Source organism: Zonotrichia albicollis, chromosome 1, assembly GCF_047830755.1.
Source record: "Zonotrichia albicollis isolate bZonAlb1 chromosome 1, bZonAlb1.hap1, whole genome shotgun sequence".
Taxonomy (NCBI): domain Eukaryota; kingdom Metazoa; phylum Chordata; class Aves; order Passeriformes; family Passerellidae; genus Zonotrichia; species Zonotrichia albicollis.
In genome coordinates, this window is record NC_133819.1 from 60,649,550 (window position 1) to 60,670,960 (window position 21,411).

The 21,411-nt window shown below is 37.5% G+C and overlaps 1 protein-coding gene across 1 annotated transcript in view; it reads right to left on the reverse strand.

Annotated features, from left to right (window-relative positions):
* Positions 1-21,411, reverse strand: part of CTDP1 (CTD phosphatase subunit 1) — a 96,452-nt gene that overhangs the window by 33,570 nt on the left and 41,471 nt on the right. The window contains exon 11 of the mRNA XM_074542418.1: positions 18,034-18,199. Within this exon, the coding sequence (XP_074398519.1) occupies positions 18,034-18,199 (166 nt within the window). The remainder of the gene's footprint in view (positions 1-18,033; positions 18,200-21,411) is intronic.

Here is a 21,411-nt window from a genome sequence, read left to right on the forward strand (position 1 = left end):
AGTTTCTGTGATAGCTGCCTATTTGAATGCTATCTTCTATTGAACACAGCATTAATCTAGTTTTTATGTATGTGTTCCATTGTACCCTTGATAAAAACAGCTGAGTTCAACAATGTATCTATAAAATAGTCTTAATTTCTAGTGAAGCCAAACAGCAAAAAAGCAAAATCGAAGTGTAAAGAATATAGTAGTACATAAAGACAGAGTTAATTGAAATTTCAAAACAGAACAAACCTTTCCTAGAATAAGAAAAAATACTTGAAGTCAAGTGAATTTGCATTAATGATCATGTATCAGCAGTTATTTACTCTGTGAATAAATTTAACAAAGAATCTGGCTTTAATGGTGTAAAATGGTTTTATGACAAGCTTTCAGAATATCCAAATAGTTTCAAAATAAGGGAATGTGTTTTTCTTTGCAATTTTTATCACTTACTATATTTGTATTCATAATCATTTTTGTAGCTACCTTTCAACAAAAAGACACCCCCAGTGATATTTACCAGTAGCTTCTTCATTTGCAATTAAGGAAACACTACAACATCTGACTGTCTTTTTGTAATAGAAAAGTATTAATTAAAGACATTACTGCTTTGTTCCTCAGCAGCTGGAGTTTCAGAATAAGAAAGCTTCATACTCAAAAAGTATCATTTAAAATACATTTTGCTTTTCTAAATACTTTATGGTATATTTTTGAGTGGGAGGTGATTGCCTTTTTCCTCTATGAAGGGGCACTAACCATGGGTAGCTTTTTTTAGTTTAGGCAGTAAACTAAAGATTTTTCATTTATATTCCAAGTCAGGCCTTTAGAATGAGAGCAAAACCAAACCTGTAACTTGTGCTTCCTGGCACTTGTGGTCTGGAATTATTTTCACCTACTGTTATCAAACTGCACATAGAAATATTAGCAGCTCCTGGTAATAACCTTCCAGTTTTGGGATGAAAAGCAATTATGTGAGAAGAAAAAGCCTTGGCTCGATGCTGAGCATAGCTGCTATGCTCAAACTTGAAAACCAGCAATTTAAAACCACCATGTGGAACTTACTTACAAGGAGCTCCACCGCAACCCCTGGAGGCTGCACAGGAACCCTGATGGGAAATGGAGAGGCAGTGCAGCCCCGATAGCTGAAGTTCCCAGTGCTGCTGACAGCACTGGCTACAATGCCATCACAAGTTTTAATTGCAGCCCTGGGCAATCAACTGTGCTCCTAAAAGGCAGATCTGAAGGGAAAAAACCACAACCCACTGCCTCTGATAATGTGACCACTTAACCTCTGCAAATGAAAAGGCAAGGTAACTGCAACTACAGCTGCACAATTCACTATATTTGAGCTTTACTACTGCAATTAATACTTCGGAATAAAATAAAATATCACTTAGAGATTGCATACCAATATTGTTATTAAAAAGCACTAATAACAATCAAGTATCCTTGCTTATGATTGAATGGGATTGATTCTTCAAATAATGCCATTTAAAATTTTGAATTTCCCACCTGGAGAGCAATGTCTAGATTTGAGTAGAAACCTTGTAAGCATTCTTCAGATGCCTAGAACAAATATGTGAAACTGCTAAAAGAAACACAAGGTGCAATCCTTCCTTGATAATTAGGGTGCCTCGAGTGCTGACTTAAGGATTCCAAAGTCTTTCTAAAACATAAATTTTGTTATGGAACAAGGGGAACGGCTTTCAGCTGAAAGAGGAGAGATTTAGATTAGATATCAGGAGGAATTCTTCCCTGTGAGGATGGTGAATCACTGGAACAGCCCAGAGAAGCTGTGGTTGCCATAGCCCTGGAGGTGTTCAAGGCCAGGTTGGATGGGGCTCAGCACAACCTGATCTAGTGGAAGGTGCTCCTGGACACAGCAGGGAAATTGGAACAAGATCATCTAAGTCCCTTCCAATCCAAACCATTATATGATTCTCTGATTATTAGTATAATGAAAATTGCTTTCTTTCATTAAATTGGTAACACTTCACTGGTGCTGGAAAGAGGAAAAAGCCCATTCCTAACCACTAATTTGTGAAATTTAAATTAAATTCACATGAACTAGAAGTTACTGATTTTAATATTAACAATTTTTTAATTCAAAGACTCTAAAGAGAAAATGTCTCAAGAGAGATAATACAATCATTTATCCAAAGCCTTTCTGAGTCAGGGACATCACTGGAGCCTGGAAGCTATGGCTTTTTCCAATTATATAAAGGCATCCATAACTCTAATCTTCCTTTCTTTTATTCTGTTTTCAAAAGAAATCCTTTGCCAAAAGATTGTTAAATAGCAATAGGCCTGTAAATCTTCATTGTAATTTTTTTCAAAGGGTGAAGTCTAAGATAAAAAAAAATTAATAATACCTGTGTTACCAGAATACAGTTATTCACCTATCCAGGAGGACAGACTCAATGAGAACCACTTAAAAACAAGAACAGCATTTAAACTCCAACTTTCCTGCCCATCAGCTCATGGCTGGGATGGAGAGGAGACAGCCTGAGACCATTGGAGGCAGCAAGTGTGGAGCCCTCTCTTCCTTTGCTTGCAGCAGCTCTAAAACAACGACACTCCTGCATACATAGGAGCTCTGTGGCTGCTAAATGCAATGATTCTTCAATTCAGACTACTGAAAATATCCATGTCAAAATTCCAGAAAAGGCTCCAACAATGTAAGTTAAGGGCCAGTGAGTAAGAGCATGATCTACAGCTACCCTTCAGAGAAAGAATGTGTTTTTATTCTGTTACTGACCATTATTTATGAAAAGTTCTGGCCTTAGGTAAGGCAAAAAAGCAAGTAGTTGGAAGAGGTTTGCCCTGGGGTTCTTTGCAGGGAAGCAATCCTCTGCTGACATGGGGAACAGAACACTGCCTCCCCAGCAGCAAATGACTTTTCAGGTCACTCTCATAGCTATAAGCAACTATGGCTTGCACCATGACTTTACTGCACATAAAAGAATCCACTTAGCTTGACATCACAAATATTTTTCCTAATCTGGAAAAGTCTAATAATTTTAAACTTAGTTTTGATCTTAATTTTTTCTTCTGTATATGAAAACTTTTCATTTCACTTTTTTTCCTCAGTGAACTGAAAAGCTTTTTTAATGTTTATTCCTACCAGCCAAATGCTTAGGTACAGTTAACTGAAGAGCAAGATATTGCCACTCATGTCTTCAAAGAAGCCACCAAGTATTTCAGCATGCTTTTGAGAGGGCACAATACCTGTGAACAATTAAACTTTCCTACAATAGACACAGTCTGTATTAAGAGATTTGGGCTGAATTTAAGTTGCTTTGAAACAAAAAAATTACAAAGATGTCACTGGAAGGACAAGCTGTCTGAATCAGGTTAAGTTGTCCCTCAGTACATAAAATTTAAGGGAGAATGTAACTCAGTGATGTAACTCAGTCCCATTTCTTCTGAGTAACCTCAGAAGAACTTGTCTTTCACATTCTGTCTCATCTGGTTTTTTTTTTCTTCAGCATTAGAGCACTTTTTTCTCCTTTCAAATTTCTGACTCAATTTTTAGAGTAACACAATGCATTTATGCAAGTGTCCAATACCCCTTTGTCTCAAACATTTCCAAGGCAGATTTCACCGCTCTCTACCACAATTACCACCGGCTCATTGGAGCAGGTGATCAATCAGAAATATCAGAATTGACTAGTCTTGTTCATGATTTAACAGAAGAAGCACGCTTCCTCTATTTAAATCTCCATACACTGAGAACTACCTTTGTCCTATCTTAATTTTGATAAAGGCATACTTCAGGTCAGAATATCAAACCTGGCAGTGTTGTTATATCTGCTTTGGTAGACTGAGAAACAATTGCTCTAAACAGTTTAAGGAATATTACCAAACCCTAGAAAAAAGCTTTTATAAGATTTCTTTCCAATACTCATTTAGAGATTGGCTTTTATGTCCTGGGTGACTACATGTAAATGAAAACACATCTTGCTGAAACCAAAGCTGGTCAGAAAAAGCTATACATTTATCTCCTTGCTTGTTGTGTGACATCTCAGAGACAGCAGCAGCTTAGTGACCTACAGCTGCATTTTAAAGCTGGGTTACTGCTTAGCTACACCACTTCCCTGTCCCAGTTAATTTCATGTCTACACTAACACACAAGCAGTAACAGTACATCACAGGAGGAAAAAAGCAGCTGCAAAGAGACTTTGGAGATGGATCTCTTCAATTGTGTAGCCACAACCTGAACATCAGAAGACTGCAACAGACCAATGGCCTGGAGAAGTTATATTAAAGTATTATCATATGCTTTTTAGTGACCAATACAGAATTTCATAATCTGATGAACTGAACCATGCACTACTGCTACAGACTATTGGTACTACTAGCAAATTGTCTCCAGAAGAGTAAAATGTGTCACTGGGCCATCTTTCAAGTTTACCTCTACCTTAAAGTCTTAAAAAACAAAACAAAAATTCCTGCAACAGAACAGAAACTCAACCTGCATGCTCAAGTTCAAGGGCCACATATTACTAAGTGTCCTGATTTCACTTTAGGCAAACCTTCACCTTAAAGAAATGAGGCAGTGAGTGAGTCCCCAGGTGATAGTCTGTTGCACTCAAATTCTGTTTGAGTCTTTTTGTAGAAATAAGCACTATCTAAATATCCAGAGACTGGAATACCTAGAGATTCTGTTGATACTATACAAACAGAATACTAATGTACAGAAACTCCTGGAGGGAAGAGAAAGGAACAAGGAGAAAATTCTTATAAAAATGCATCTTTGGTGTAACTTTAATTCACAGAAACTATCAAGTCTGCAATATGAACGAAGACTAAGATCACTGTAGTATTTTCCAACCAACAAAAAAGGTCAGATAAAGACTAGAAGTATCCATACCTGTTCCTTTTTGTTGAACACAGGTGGACATATCAGGGATTTCAGCTCGCTGCATGCATGCATCCCTACAGCTCTTATCTTGCAAAACTTTATAGCAACAGGTTAAAAAGCTGTAGCAGCCTATGGCTGTACTGCTCACCTGTTTTAAACCAAGACAGCAGCACACTTTGTTCTCAAAGCTGCCTTTTCTTTAAAGTAGAAAGCATGCTTTGCTGACACACAGCAAAGAACAGCTTTGTCTTATAATTTTGCAAGACTCTAACAACTGTCAGTCTGGCTATTAACCAAAGCACAGTTTTGCCAGAAGTTATCATAACTTTCTTCTTACTCCTAGAGACTTAGCAAGAGACATGCACAATCTAGATTTCTTTAAAAATAAATTAATCTAATTTGCTAATGAAAGAACACTTGCACAGGTTGTTTAAATACAGTCACAAAATACCACTGACATATTAGGTTAGAAATCCTAACATTCTATTAAAAATGACACATGGCAATTTAAGAGGGCACAGAGCCTAGACTCTGAGTGATCTTTTCTGACACTTCACTGCCAAGGGGAAACATCAGTAGGAAGCTGCTAATGAAATGCTGAGGGCAACATGATAGCAGTATGTTACTATCAAGGAATTACACAATTTCTGAGCTCCTAACCTGGTTTTATATTATTTACGTTATATAAAGACATAGAAATTTGAGCAAAAATAATTTAGCGCAAAAATAATTTAGCACAAAAATACTTAGTCCGCTTGTACTGCTTCTAATCAGTCCCTCAGAGCAAGCCTTTTTTGTATAAACTTCATTTTACAACTATTTTTTGAACACCAAAATACCATCCCTTGACCTCTTGACAGTAACTGCTCTCATGTAGTTTCACTTAAAAACACAAAAGAATCTATGGATGCTAAACACATCTACTGCAGTGATTCCCTCCATGAGCATTTTGTAGAGGACAGCATACTGATGGCCCAAACCTAGTAAGCAATGGGTTTCCTGGGCACCTAGCCAGGATGAAGTATCATCTACTGCTAATACTCACTTGCACTCTGGCTCAGCTGATAAGTTTTGTTCTGATGCAGAGGCAGCTCTGAACAGGTATGGACAGGCTTCCTCCATTAATGCAACTTGATCACTGCACAAATGGTTTTAGAAAGAAAATGGGACAGATCTCAACATATACTCACTATTTTATCTGGAAATACCTGCTGAACTGGTGGATGGAATTTAAAATGGTATTTTTTTCCTAATATGAGATGTGATCCAGGTTTTTGCAGCCTGAATTTCTAAACAGAAAATCTCAGCTTTTATGACAGAAGTACTAGGACACTAATCTACATATTCTCTTTCAAGTCATCCTCAAAGGCATTAGTTAACAGCACAGCCAACCTGCAAATACACTCAGCACATTGTCCTTGAAAACTGCTGAGAAGCATTTAGGGCTTAACCCATTTGGTTAACCCATTACATTGAGAAAACAGAGTGGGAGGAAACTTGACTTGAACTCATTTCCAAACACTTCAACCTGAATTACAGATTATTTAAACTACCTTAGATACGCTAATGTGCTCCGGCTCAGAGGCAGATGCTAAACTTCTGAAATGCTGCAACCAGAAATGCACTCTTTCTGCACAGTCATGATCAGAAAATGTTGAAGAACAACAGCCATAAATATGGTCTTTACTTCAGAAGATATAAGAACCCAAGCAATCCTCATCCTAAAAAGAAGATACATAAAAGCATAAAAAGAATTGCTGATAAAATGTGCACACCACCCTCCCATTTTTTGCATCTCAACTTTCAAAGCTTACTCTCAATGAACCCTTGTTATCACATATTTTAACAATATTCTCTCTCAGCACAGGGCTGGGTTTCACCATCCCAAGATTAACTGAAAGCATACCTTTTGCTTAGAGAGACTGAATATTCATCACTACATATATACTTTAGAGAAAAATAAGGGGTTTTTTTGTTTTCAGAGGTTGAACTCCTTTACTTCTTTTTCAGCAGGATATAAAGCTGTTCAGAAGTCACAGTCCAAGTGAAATTGAAAACATTATGGTGAGAACAAAAGACAGACAAAAAACTGCTTACATTTACCTGCATGCAGAAGCTTTCTGCAGTCATCACAGCTACAAAGGAACTCAAACTATTGATTTGTAGAGCAATTGGGATACATTAGGGCTTACCAGCTCAAAATCACTGCTATAAAAACATTGATATGCTGTATTCAGTATAGATTTATTCACACATACTATGAACAAACCCACCCCTAAGATGGGTAAGCCAGCTTGGATCTGCCTTGACTTGCTAATTTTAACTTAGCATTGGCAGCTGGCCTCATGAAGCATTATTTGTCAGTGAACTTCCCTCTTCAATAAGCCTGATTAGCTTGCTTTTGTTATTACAAGAACCAAGAGATAGTTATCAATGTGCTCAAGCTAACAAAACCACCTCAAATAATAAGCATTGGGGAAAACCATGGTTTTATGAGAAATTTAAGGATGATAGTGAAGACAGCAGTTTTGAACCAGTTTCTACTGAACTGGGCAATTAGACTCTGTACAGACAAAGCATGTAGCTTTTAAGTGAAGTAGTGCTGGAATATGAGCATTGTGTATGTGGAAGCTTCCTGCATAACAAACCTACTCAATAGCAAGAATAAGGCATGGAGTAAGTTAAGGAAAAAGAAAAGCAATCCATAATACAGTGAAAGATAAGGCCAGCAGCTGAAGAGACTCATGCAGAGTAACTGTATTCATTGTGCCTGAAGCTGGCACCTAAAAGAAAAAAAACCTACCAAAGCAGAGATGTTTTCCCTTGAAAATGTCTCTGAGGAAGAAAATGCAATTATGCATAAATTAAATTTAACAGTAAGTCACCTTATGATAACTGATCAAGATCAGCTGATCAAAAAGTAATGGTACAAACTGAATTGTCCTTCAATGCTGTATGTAGAAATAATCCTGCCTTTGTGCTACCAAAATGGACTTGCATTTCTATCACCCCAGAATTTCAACCACAAATTAAGTTTGCTAGCAGACCAGCATTATGCAAATGTTTGCAAAGATCCTTCACAGCATTTAACATGCATTATGCCATACTGCATATCTATATTTCTTTTTATGTTGAAATACATGTATCAGAAGGTCTTGACAAAACAAAACAAAAAAAAAGCTATGAAAAAAACAGTTCAGACTTAGACTGGGACTTGAGCAGACACCTTTAAATATCTCTCATGGAGAGTAACAGCTCAAATTTAAATGTAAAAACATGTTAGACTCGTGATGAGGCTCAATCAGGCCCTCTATGCAGCTGCTCAGAATTATGTGAGGGATCAGCTTGCAAATTGTTTAACACGGCTCACACATCTCATTTTTAACTGTGGCCAATTAGTGTTGACAACCTAGCTGCATTTCATTTAGCATACGGAGGTAGATGTAGATGCTAAAAGAAGGTTATTGAACTCTATTTAAAGAGGTTTTTCCCCATTATGTTGCATAAACAAACAGCTGAAAAAGGCTTTCAGCTTCTCCTCACTAAGGCCAGGCTACAGGTAGTGCTACCAGAGTCGGCTGAAAAATCTTCACAGAATGTATGGAAAAGCCTTCTTCCCCATAGAATAAACCAACACCTTGTATATACATTCTAGAGGTGGAAGCTTTATAGAACTACTTTCCATTTCATATGGAGTAACATTAGAATAGCACATCTGCTATAAAAACAGGCATAGTTTAAAAGCCAGAAGTCATTAATATCTGCAGTATCATAGAGCTCAGGATTTAACCTTATTTGCCTAATAAATTTTACTTTATGCTTAACAGAATGATAGCAACATGGAAAAAGAAGAATCTCTCCTAAAAACCCAAGCTTACAATGAAACAATGTTGTGAACATCTTTGGGAGAATGGCAGAGGATCTGAATCAACTGTTGATTGAATCAGGAAAGTATGAAGACTATGTAAGATGGCAGAAGCACCTTTGCTGGCAAGTAAATCAGACCAATCTTGGGCTAACTAAGTTTTGCCTGGATTTCCCTGTTTTTCTATTGACAATCCATCAATCTGATTACTTTGAGTTTTATCAGATTCCTCAAGAAGAAGCTAGTGCTGAAGCAAGCATGGCTACTTCTTTAGTTGATGTCCACTTGGTGCAGCCCATTACTAATATCTATTATAGCACAAATATTTGTACTTAGCTTATGAATAAAGTAGGCATAATAAAAGTGAAGTCTCAATAAAAAAGAGGGAATGGCCTGAAGTCATGTCAGGGGAGGTTTGTGCTGGATATCAGAAAAGGGTTCTTCACCCCAAAGGGAGGCTGGGCACTGGAACAGTCTCTCCAGGGAAGTGGTCACAGCACCAAGCTTGATAGAGTTCAAGGAGTGTTTGGACAACACTCTTGAGTACACGGTGTGACACTTGGGGATGGTGTTGTGCAGGGCCAGGAGCTGGGCTTGATGATCCTTGTGGGTCCTTTCCCACTCAGCTTACTCTGTGATACGTTTTATTTTCCCCATAACAGCCTGACCAGCCAAGAACTTGACTGATCATGTTCACTTTGCTCAAAAGTCTTACATCATATTTTAATTAACAACTTGTCATGACTGCCATTAAACTAATTCATACATATATATGTAGTCTTCATTTTTATCTACAAAATGCAGATATTTATACCGTGTGTCATCTGAATGCCAAAAGGTTACATTTTGTGTGTCATGACACACAAAATAAAAAAAATCTCTGAAATGAAAATAAGACATCCAAGTACATTAAAAAACCAGTGTTTAAATAGTATTTTCTAAGCAACCTGTGCAGAAAAACAGATGTGATCCACAATTGATTGCCTACTTGAGATAATATCAACTTTGATAAAAATCCTTTTCCTATTTTGGTAATGAGTTGTCTCCTTGTAAAACACGGTATTAAATAAAAAAGCCTCTTTCCAAACACTTCTAAAAAGTGCTAAGCAAGCTTGAACCATGATGCCCTCTTAAAACTAGCAGCCAATCAGCTCCATGCAATTAATGCATAAACTAATGGTCTGTAGAGAAATATCAGGCCGAAAAAATAGTCAAACATATGTTTCACATTTTGATAATCCATTTGAATCTCACTAGCTTTATCTACACTACATATATTTTAGTGCTCTTTCTGTTAGGTGAATAAGAATTAGAATGTCAATGTTTCTGGTCAGGATGATTTACAATTTAAGCATGACCAATAGAAATTTGTTTTTAGAAAATTGGTATCTTCTGAAACTCATCTTCTGAAAACAAAAGAAGAAAGCATAGATGCTTTTCAGAGCAGTTTCCATTTTCTGGTAGAAAATTAATTCTCCAAAGTAAAAGAAAGGCAGAAACAAACTACTGATGGCCAGCTTCTTTTAAGTGCTCATCATCTTTCTCTCCAATGCACTGTACCAGTATCTTAGTTCTGTCCTGCTGATTCTCACTGTCAAACTATTAAAAATAGTATTGGAAAACTTTACTCAGTTTTCTCTACTAATCAGATGAGATATGGGTGAAATAATTGCTTTAACATTAATGCTCAATTACTTCTGTATTATTTAACTATATTAGAAAACAGTGAATGTCAAAATTATAAAACGGGGGAGTAGCAATAAATATATTTTCCTTCTTATACACCTGCTTTAAGGTATGTTCTTTAAAAAAACACATCATATTTCTTGGTGCATCAGCCAGCCATCACTTGTTCATGAAGACAAACCAGCAACCTGATTCCTAGCATTGCACCCTCACCATTTCCCTCCAGAAAATTCATCTCCCAGTAAAAGAAAGCAAGCAGCACATGTAATCTTGCTGGGTTAAGCCATTCGGTAATAAGCACTCCACACAGAAAACAAAAATCTGGTGAGAGCATGGCGGCCAGTGGGGACGAGAGAGTCAGCATGTGAAGGAAGGTGACAATAGGAAACGACACAAGGAAGCACCAAGGGACTGAGACCAGCCAATCTGAGTCTCCTCAAGTCTACTTACATCAGAAGTTAGCAAATCCTTTTCACAACAGTCTCTTACCGTCTTGATGAAGAGCAGCACATTTACTTTCACTAATAGTTTTTAATTGTTTTTACAAGTCCAGTTAGAGTGAAAGCTGTCTGACAACTGCAAAGCAAGACCTCATCACTACCAAGGGCCAAGGGACTTGGATGACAATCACTAACAACATCAAGAGTACACACAGACTTATTCTTTTTCCTTCAAAAAAAGGTACAATTTACAAGAAGCTAACCAAATTTAGCATCTGTACAATTTATGACATAGTACATGCTAAGGTGTCAAAAAAGAAAATCTGTATGACAAACACAGTTGTGGAAATTCAAAGAACCATTAATGTGGAAGGTAATTGTCCAAGGGAGCCTAGGCAGCTATTATTTGCTCTAGAGACCACATCCTCCACATCAAATTAGTACTTTTTAACTAACCAAGAGGCTAACCACTTACTGAGATAACAGTTTTCAACACTTTGAAGGAGAAAAACACTCCCTCCTAATTCACTGCATGGTACAGTCACTAACGTGAAATAAAAAACAGAAATTAAGGGATAAAGCTTGCTTAGATAAAAGCAGAATGCAGAGTGACAAAATATAAGAGCATAAGTAGCCTTATGTAAGAGCAGAATGGTGCAATTTCAGTCTTTGTATATGACCTATAAATTACAGCTCAGTTAAAGGAAAAGAATGTACAGAATACATCCCAAATCAACAGAACCATGTTAATGCAAAAGTAGTTCATTAGGCAATTCCCACTCAAGAAAAATCTTTACACTTAAATGCACTCGTGCACAGAACATACCTTTGCAATGTGGTCACTTTGCAGCTGCTGACCACATGTCCCAACCAGATGGGAGGAATCTCTGCAGCTTCACTAACTGAAGTGAGAGATGGGAAAGCTAGAGGTCGGACTGGTATCAGATTCGCTCCCTCTCTTCCCCTGTCCCAAGTCCCAAACTGAGAGGAATTTAAACCAGGAAAATATTTAACCTTAGATGGCAGAGATGATGACACTTGACAAGACACAGATGCTACTCTCAAACACCATGACCAAATCACAGCAACAAACAAAAGTCGAAGCACTGTACAGCTAGGAAACGATGTGTGCATAGCTGTTCCAGGACCTTAGTAATCCTGGGCCATCCTGGATGGGAAGGTACTGCAAAACAAACAGAAATCTTTCCGCCTTACTGGAAATCCCTTTTCAACTTCCTTCCCACTGGTGAAACCCCTACTGGCATCTGTCAAGGACTGGTCCTGGAAGTACTGACAATATGAAGACCTGTGGCTGTCTGCCTTCTACTCTTACCATGGTTGTAGCAGCAGCTGAGATATGAGCAACTGAGAGCAGGATCTTCAGCTCAGCTCAGGGTAATTTCTTTTTTCGTTATCACTGACATTTTACAAATGAAGCATCTTAAGATTCTTGCTATGCATTTCTACGATTTACATGGACTAGTGAATTAGAAAGAACCTGAAAAATAACATAAGGGAACTGACAGCCATTGCTCTAGAAGGAACAGATGAGAATAATTTGTAGCCAAAAGGAAGAGAGGAATGAAAACTCTTGACCTTGTTTACTTATTTCAGGGTCAAGTCATTTATCACAGACAAGAATGTCAACATAATTATGATAATTATGAAGGGGATATTTATTAAAAAAGGGAAAATCTTTAAGACTGTATAAAGCTGACTCAAGTTTTAAAAGAAGCTAGCATGATGCACGAGGCTAAAAATCACCTTTTGTGTCTGCAACAAATACTCATGAAGAAAGAACACATTTTACAGAAAAGCAGAGTTAACGCCCATCAGGAAGCAACAGTATGTAAAAAGAAACAGCTTATTTATAACACATAGGACACAACACTGTTAGGATTAGATCGACTTCACAAAGTAACTGCATGATGCCATCCCAGTCATTAAGGTTCTCTCCAAACAATTCTGGAATACAAATTTAGAAGAAAATGATCCCTAATAAAAAGGAACTAGCAATCAGTTCTGAAGAAATAGGCTCACAAGGTGATCCATGAGTAACCTCTGGGAAGGAGGGCTACTTGGCATCCTGTACAGAGATCATCAGTTATGAAAGGAAAGACGTGTACGTCTTCATGTGGTTTGTATGTCATTCCCTTCTTGCTTTAGCTAATAGATCTTATCTCTGGAAACAAATGAAGAGTCACTTGAAGCCTGGATTCCACTTTTAGTTTTTTTCTCAGTAAACTACAGCAGATCCACACAATGTTGTAGTGACTGGGAGGTCAGGAGCTTCCACCTATCCCTGGCAAAAGATGATAATGCCACACAATCCTACCCCAAGCAAGTAACAAAGGCTCCTGCAGGTGAGCAAGTCCATTCCTGGTGAAATGGGGAAAAAGAAGAGCTGAAGACAGCCTAGTTTCTTCTCCCTATAGAACAGGTTTCTGCTACAGAACACTGAAAGCAAAGGTAGATAACTTCCCTGTCAAGTGACAGAATTGATCCTGACAAAACAAAAGTCATCCTGGAACAGCTATTAGGAACAAGAGGCTTCCAGTTAATTATTGACTGCATTTAATTGATTGGAAATTGTAAGAGCCTAAAGGAGAGATGCGGGACTCCAGGTGCTCTTCAAAATGCAGTTTATTCTATCCAAGACGTTACAGCAGTCCAGGGTCGTGGGTGACAGAGCCTGTGCCTACAGCTGTCAGCTCCAGCTGCAGGCAGGCCTGGAGACCCTTTGGTTTTGTAACCTTTTGGTTACAATGCATTATATACTTTTCTTTGCTGAGCACCTTAATACCAGAGTAGAACCAACCTATACCTTAACTTTTATCTATAGCCTGTCATAACTACTATAATTACCATATTCATGTCACTATTCTCCAATTACTAAAAGTCAGTACATTACAGTTTAAGCTAGAAGTTGTTATGCAGTTTTCTTGCAGTGGAAAATTCTGAGACGTTTTTTCTACTTGTAACATTTGCTGACTTATTTGCCTGTACTATCTTTCTGCTTGGTAAAAACATCTTCTTGTTTGAGGTGGGTTTATCCTTTGCTCTAAGTAATAAAAACCCCTTCTAACTAACACACCCTTTCTTTCCTTGGTTATCCAGTAAAACTGGCTCAGCAACCTTCTATATCAAAACTTGCTTCCATCTCTATTCCTTCATCAGACTCTACATTCAAAAATCTTTCTGCCAAGCATATATATCTGTGAGACTTTCTTGTCAAACTTGCACCCTTCCCAACCATTTCTTTAAAGATTTTTCTTTGGTGAAGATTACAGCATACCAGATACAATTCTATATAAACAGCATTTTTATGGAATGACCTTTTGCAGGTTATGTAGGAGGTAGCCAGTTATTTAGAAGTAAAAAGTTATCCAATCTTGTAAAAGTGACTACAAACAAGCTAATTTGACTGGCAGCATTTAATTCTGCTGCTGTTACCGTCCCATAACGGAGACAAACAGCAGCAATCTGTTGGAAAGCACCTCTGTCAGGCTAGTACAGAAAAAAGGGAAAACATTCTCTCGACTCTCTCGACTGTCAGGCAGCAACACCAGGACACTGCACATTTCCCAAGTAGGGATACATTCCATATGCACTTACTCTGATTTGGCAATTGCCCTTTCAATGGCAATTCTATTACACTGAACACTCACGTACTTCCATTTTTCTAAAATTCTAACAGTCCTTCATGTCAGAGGGAAAGGAAGCTACCATTGGAGCCAATCTCCCAGATCTCTGGCACTGAAAAAGATACAAAAGGCTAAGTGACCTTAAACTACAACCCAATAGCTGAAATGCTATTCATCTCCTCTGATTTACTTGGTATGCATAGCATAATTACAACTGAAAAAATAAGAGAAGATAAGAAAATCTACATAAGATCAAATGTTAAGAGATGCTTATGCACAGCAGTTCTTCCCAATTGAACAGCAGAAGCTTTTTTACTAGGAAAAGCGACAAACACACCTTCAAATAGGTTAAGGAAGGAAAGGGATTTAATTTGGGAATATATCATAATTTAATTCTCTTTATCAGCTTCCATTTTGATATTTCCAACACAACTCTCCCACATACAAACTACCTGGGGCTGTGTGGTCTTTCACAGATTTTTGCAAAGAAAAAGCAAGATTTTCTTTACATGTTAACTGCAAAGGAATTATTTATTGCTAGTTATACCCACAGAAACAGTATATATGAATGCCTGCATTTCCGATTTATTTTTAAAAAATCCCAGTCCCTAAAGCTAAAAGACTCCTTTTGATCTTATCTGAATTTATGAGGGAATTCAGTAAAAATACTGAGGATGCAGTTTTAAAGCTCTAAATGCAGCTCTGCCTTCACTCTTATTCCCAGCTCTTCCCATCCTCTGCCTGCTCCTGGCACTAGCACTCATGCAGCAGCAACAGCGGGTTATTTCTGGAAGCTGGAAATGATGAAGATTAATCTGGAAATGGTCTTTTTTGTCCCAACCAGCTCCCTGAGATGGCTTGCCATAGGGTCCCATGATTACCAACAGTGGCTAAGGGCAGAGACACAGCAGTTGAGCCTGGAGTGGCTTCCACTGCAGCAAAGTCCCACTGGAACTTGCTTTCCCCCTCCTTGGACCACATACTCCTAACCCAAACAGCCTCAGCATGAGCACCCCAGAAGTGGAGCAAGAAATCACTGCTGTGACTGGAACAGACTCCCTCAGTCTGCCCAGGTAGTCTGCAGTCAGCTGCAGTTCTTGTGGCTGCCATAGCCACTTGAATGCATATAAATGAAGCAAAAGCATTTCTGTGGCAAAAGCAGAAATTTCACATCTCTTAGTGACAATCTGATTCCAGAAAGGTTCTTACCTTTTAACGTTTTGATAAAGAATGAGGTGGAGGCAAACACCTTTCTCTGGAAGTTAAAGAAGTCACAGTGTGACCAAAGTGAACTAGGTCCCCACTAGCAAGGCTTATTGAGCTTATTTTCACTTTATTTGATAATGCTCCTGACAGCAGACTACACTGTGTATACTCCCCTAAACTTTTGTATTTTATAGACTTTGTTACCACACGTCACCTGTTTCCTAAGTGCACTCCTACACAATGCCAGAAAATCCTGCTTAATTACTTGTGTTACATTTCTTCTATGTGAACACAACACCTTTACTAAGGTGATGCTAGGAGCCCCAAGTTTTCCTTGCCTTTTATAGTCAGCTTCCAGGAGACAATGATCTGCTGGCACTACCATGTACAGTTAAACCTCCCTGATACATGTTCTGCATGCACCCTTCCTCCATGTCTCAGTGCTAATATTTAATCCTTGACAAAATCATACTGGGAAGCTAAAATACCAGAAAAATCCCACCGTGCCTCTGCACCAAACAAACCCCAAACATACCCAGCCCCCCACTGGTTCAGCCGCCCAAGGAACAGAGACTTGGTGCAAGGGAAAACTTTTGGCAGCATCTTTTACCTCAAATCATGCTCCTGGAACCAAAGCTAATCCAACTATGAAAAAAAAAGAGTCACTGGAATTTGGGCTTCATTTTTTTTGAAGTTCATGTGGTCTAATTTCCAAGCACAATATGCTGCTTAAGCAAAAGCATAATTTAAGAACAAATCATTGTAATTTAAGATGTTTATAGTTGCAGGAGAAGTAGAAAAACTTTAATTTCTTTAGTCATAAATGTAGCAGCAGAGAGCAATCAATCACAAAACCAACGGTGCCAAAAGATTCAGACTTTTTACAAGGTTCCTAAATAGTATCTTTAAAAACAGAACAATAAATACTTTATGCAGTGAGTCTGAAAAACATGCACACTTCCCTTTGACTCAGTGCACACACTGCATCAGTAATTCATTTATGTTTTTCAAAAGCCACATAATTAGAAAAAAAATGTTAGTACATAAAATCATAAAGGTGACCCACAATCTTAATTGTCTTTAAGTATTACTGACAATACAGATGGAAGGCACAGATGGATTCAGGGACTGGTATCATGACAAGGAGAAATACTGTTTCTGGGAAAGTCTGAGATAAAATGGGCAAAATACTTCAGAACAAAAAGCAACAGAAATCAAAACTTGTCAATTCCAAAGTAAAGTTTACCAGGTAAAGTTAGAAGCCTGAAGTTACCAGAAATTCAAAGGAGATCATCAAAGCAGTTGAAAGTTATGGGACATTTTCCCAGAATACCAGCTTAAAATTCTTCTGAAAGTGCATCTTGAATTTACCCTGTACTGTATACATAAAGTCTCTTTTATTGGTGAAATATGCAGTTCCCTTCTCAAACTTTTATTAAATTTTAGCTCAAAAGATAGCTCAAAGCCTTTTATAGCTAGAACCTTGGAATGAATTTACTGCCAAGAACATGGCAAGTTATATGCTCCTGTCCCCACCCCAATGAACTATCCAAGCCTGAAGATGAATTCAAGCTCCAGGGTCACTAGATTTTATACTAAAGTCACACAGAGGATAAATTCATGAAAACATGGTGCTCAGTGATCTGTAATTTTTCTTCTACGTATCAACAGATACATAGATTCATCTTATGTAAGACGGTGGCTCATTTGAAAAAAGTGCATAGAATGTTAAGTGAACACCTAGAGGTTCACAATGAATTTCAAGTAATGCTGTTTAGTATGAAAGACATGCAGCTCACTCTGCAACAGAAATCTCCCTTCATCTGCAAAACAATTACAGCTATGACTTAATAACACTGCAATTGCATGTCTGTAGATAACAAAGCCCCATGCTTTCATTTGTCTCCCCAATCTTCCATATAGTCAGTGCATTTTACATCTGCAGACCCCTCTTCTCCCATCCCACCACTGATTTTTGTCCACATTAATTTGAGATTTACTATAAAAAAGTAAAGCAAAACAACTCCAAAGGGACACATGGCAAAGCTATCCAGAGCAAATTCAGTAACATGTTTAATGTGAAGAAGCTATTCTTAAATGAAATTCTACTTTAAAGGTCTACTAACACACCACAGTACTGTGGTGTGTTAGTAGACCTTTAAAGTAGAACTATGTACTGCTTTGTAGAACGTAACTGCTTTTTAGCCTGAGCCGTACTTTTATCTGCCATGGCTTTTACTTGAAGTTACTGTAGTGGCATACAAGGTCAGTTCACATACATGCATTATTTAATGAAAGTTAGAACTTATGTCATGTTAAAAATTTGTCAGAATTAGTTAAGCTCACCTCTTTATCCATACTCTCTAAATCCTCTTTACACAGCGTGTACAGGGGCATTGTTTCAGACATACTTGGCTGGCGTTTCCTCTTAGATGGACCAGGCTGCTCTTCATTTTCACTTGCTGGAAGGTCGTCTTCTTCAAACATCTGCTGTTGATGCGGCTGAACAACTCTGAAAAAAGTGAGGGGTATCACGTAAGATAGATTTACTTGGTTCAGAGCTACAAATAAAATCCTATAAACAATTTATGACTGCCATGTATCTACAATTTCACTTAATAAAGCTCTGCATTCATCAACAGGTCAGTCAAGTCTCCTGATTAATTTCAGTCTGACAGCTAAAGCTTTTATTTTACTTTTGACAAGGCATTCACACTCTTGCCTTTGCATTGTTCCTTTACATAACCACCAAACCTTCCTTGTTGCCAAGGGCTGCAGTAGTTGCAGATGCGTTGCCCTTAAAATACATGAATATTTCTGCACAAGTGGGGTTTCTCCACCACTTGACAAATTTATTATTACAAAAGCAATGCTGACATTCTAATGCATTTTCCCTGATCTATGCTAGGCTTTTAATTTTGAGTCTCTAAGTATACCCTTCTATTTCTAAACCTTACAGACAAGAGTTCTGCATGTAGAAAGCACTTCTGCAGTGTCAGTCTTCAGATATTTCCCATATGCCAAGCCTGGATAAGCTGTAAAACAGCTAATATTTCTTTTTGGCTAGTGTATTGAAATACAGTAGCTTTTTTTTTTAGTCTGCATTTTATTACATTGTTAATTACTGTACTTAATTCAAACAAAAAGAATATCAAAATCTTCATTAAAATGAATAAAATAACCATATCTTCATGGGAATTGCTTTATGATAGTAATAACAAGATAGACTACATGTACAACAACAGCAGGAGACTTCTACCTTCCTTGGGTAAATTTTTCTGTGACTATTACTTTAAATACTAAAGACTTCTGGAAGCTAAAATTATTATACAATACAGATTAACTTCCAGTACTGGTCTGACATATTAGCCTCCTGGAACAAATGACAGCAGCTCAGCACCACTCAGAACCCAATTCAAAGGTCATATAGCTCATGAGTCACAAAATATTTTTGTTAGCCATAAGACTGTGTATTTGGAGAATGACTACCAAAAGCAGGTAAAAAAGCAACTGTATTTGAAATCACAGTTTCAAGATGCAACTTGAAACAGGTGAGAGACCATCAATCTGTTTTTGAGAATGACTGTGACTGAAAAAGGTACAGTGTAGTCTCTGCAGATAAGAGTTTTTATGCAGAATGGCTAATTTTCATCAAGCCAGGATTTACAAGAATCAGCTTAAGATCAACAGTCCCCCATAAAAAAAGCCTAAAAAATTATTTCTCCTTTGGTGAACTTGACAACTTCTTAAGACAGTTATCTAAATGTCACAGGTTTTTTTTTCCTCAGTACTTAAATTCCAGAATGTATGAAATCTGAAAGTCTTACAAAGCTGTCAATTTTGCTCATTTTGACAGCTTGTATTTAGGAAACACACATCTCTCTTCTCAGATCCCATGAACAGGTACAGGAAATTGTGAAATCTTGTTTCGAATGGGAGGTTGTAAGGGAAAAATAGGTGAACCACTGCCATGCTACCCAGACCTGAACTGCCTGCTGCAGAAGACCCCCAGCAGCACACACAACTCAGCACCACAGCAGACATGTGCCCCTTTGTAGTCTCTTATTCCTGTACAGTGGAATTTCTTGTGAAGCTTAAACAATTTGGATGCTGCGAAAATGAACTAAGCAAACTGATTTTTTGCTAGAGTTTCTCACTACTGCTGCCAGTTTTTGGGTTGTGTATTTTTCTCTCCCCTCCACTATGCTTTCTATTTTAAAGATCACTGTTTTCTTTTGCTATTAAATTGCTTTTAGGTGGTAATTTTCATAGGTAGATGACAAAGATAATATGTCATTCTACTATGTTTTCCAAATGGTTCTTTTAAAGTATGATTTCTCCTTGCCTTTTTATTATATAACCTAGGCAGAAAAGGTGGTGATGCCATTCACATTATTAGAAAATCCGAGAATGGGAAAACAAAAGCTACAGGCATCTTACACAACTCAAACAAAAATATGACAAGCTTGACCATTCCAAGAATTGCAGAGAAGTTATATGTAGCATGACAGCCAAGCAGATTCTCTTAGACTAGGAATAAATCAAAATAAATCTGGCATATTTTTAGGAGCACATTGTCATATGGTTGATTAGAACGTCTCCTTTTGCATTACACACAAATATTAGCTGTAAAATAATTGTATTAATAGCTTCTAAAGGCTTCTGTCATATGCTTTTTCCAGTATTTTCCCACTGCTACTAGACAAGAAACACTGGGCCTTCTCATGAAAGCATTCCAAAAGCAATGTGAAATCAAGTCTTTTTAAAGATTTTAAAGACATTTTTATTTTGTCAAAACCATTTTTTTAGGCTTTTACATTTTCAGCTGCCTTTAAGTTGAATAACTAATGACATGAAAATGCAGGAATTTACATTTATTTCTAATTAAATGTAACTCATAAATCCTTTTTAAAAATAACGCCATCTTCAACTCTGCAGAGGTTCATTGGTGCTTGATAGTCTTACATGCACAAGGACATATATGCAGGGTGGGGCCAACATTTGTGGAAGCAACAAGCACCTTCTGTGACACACCAGGGTAAGAGCTAAAATAACATTATCATCACAGAAGTGTTAAAATATTTAAATTCCAGTCACATGCTCAATTTGGCACTTCATATTTTTGCTGTCATAATAACATTGATAACATTAAGTAGGAAAAAATAGTAATTATGAACATATAAATTCAGACAAAAATGTTGTTAGTGAAAGTAATTTATACAAATCTTCAACTATGGCTTAAGCCACCAACATCTGCTTGACACATCTCTTCAAAACAAGCATTCAGTGCATCTTAGCATTATTTTAAACCAGGGTGCCACTTTTAACTTCTCACATGTAAATGACACCCATATTTTAAGCCTTGCCTCATCTGTTAGCATATTACTAGTGTTCACTAAAATGTAACTTGCAGTATAACTTTTTCTTTATTCTAGTCCAAGTTGCCATTAGCTTTTACATTACTTTGAACAACACTACATTACATGTCTCATGATCCATTACAACTTTAGTGTTTACTGCAGTGTTTGCAGAGTACAGTTTTTATATGAAAATGCAAATTGTTAAGATACATAAGGCATGTCAAAGTTCTGACATGTAGGTTATTTTTAGAGAGGAATCCTTCCTGTTCTCAAAGAAGAGCTAGTGGCCACCAGCAGCCCCTGAGCAGCATTGCATTCCCTTTCCTTCTACTACAACCGTGAATGTTTTTCACTCTTCCGCACA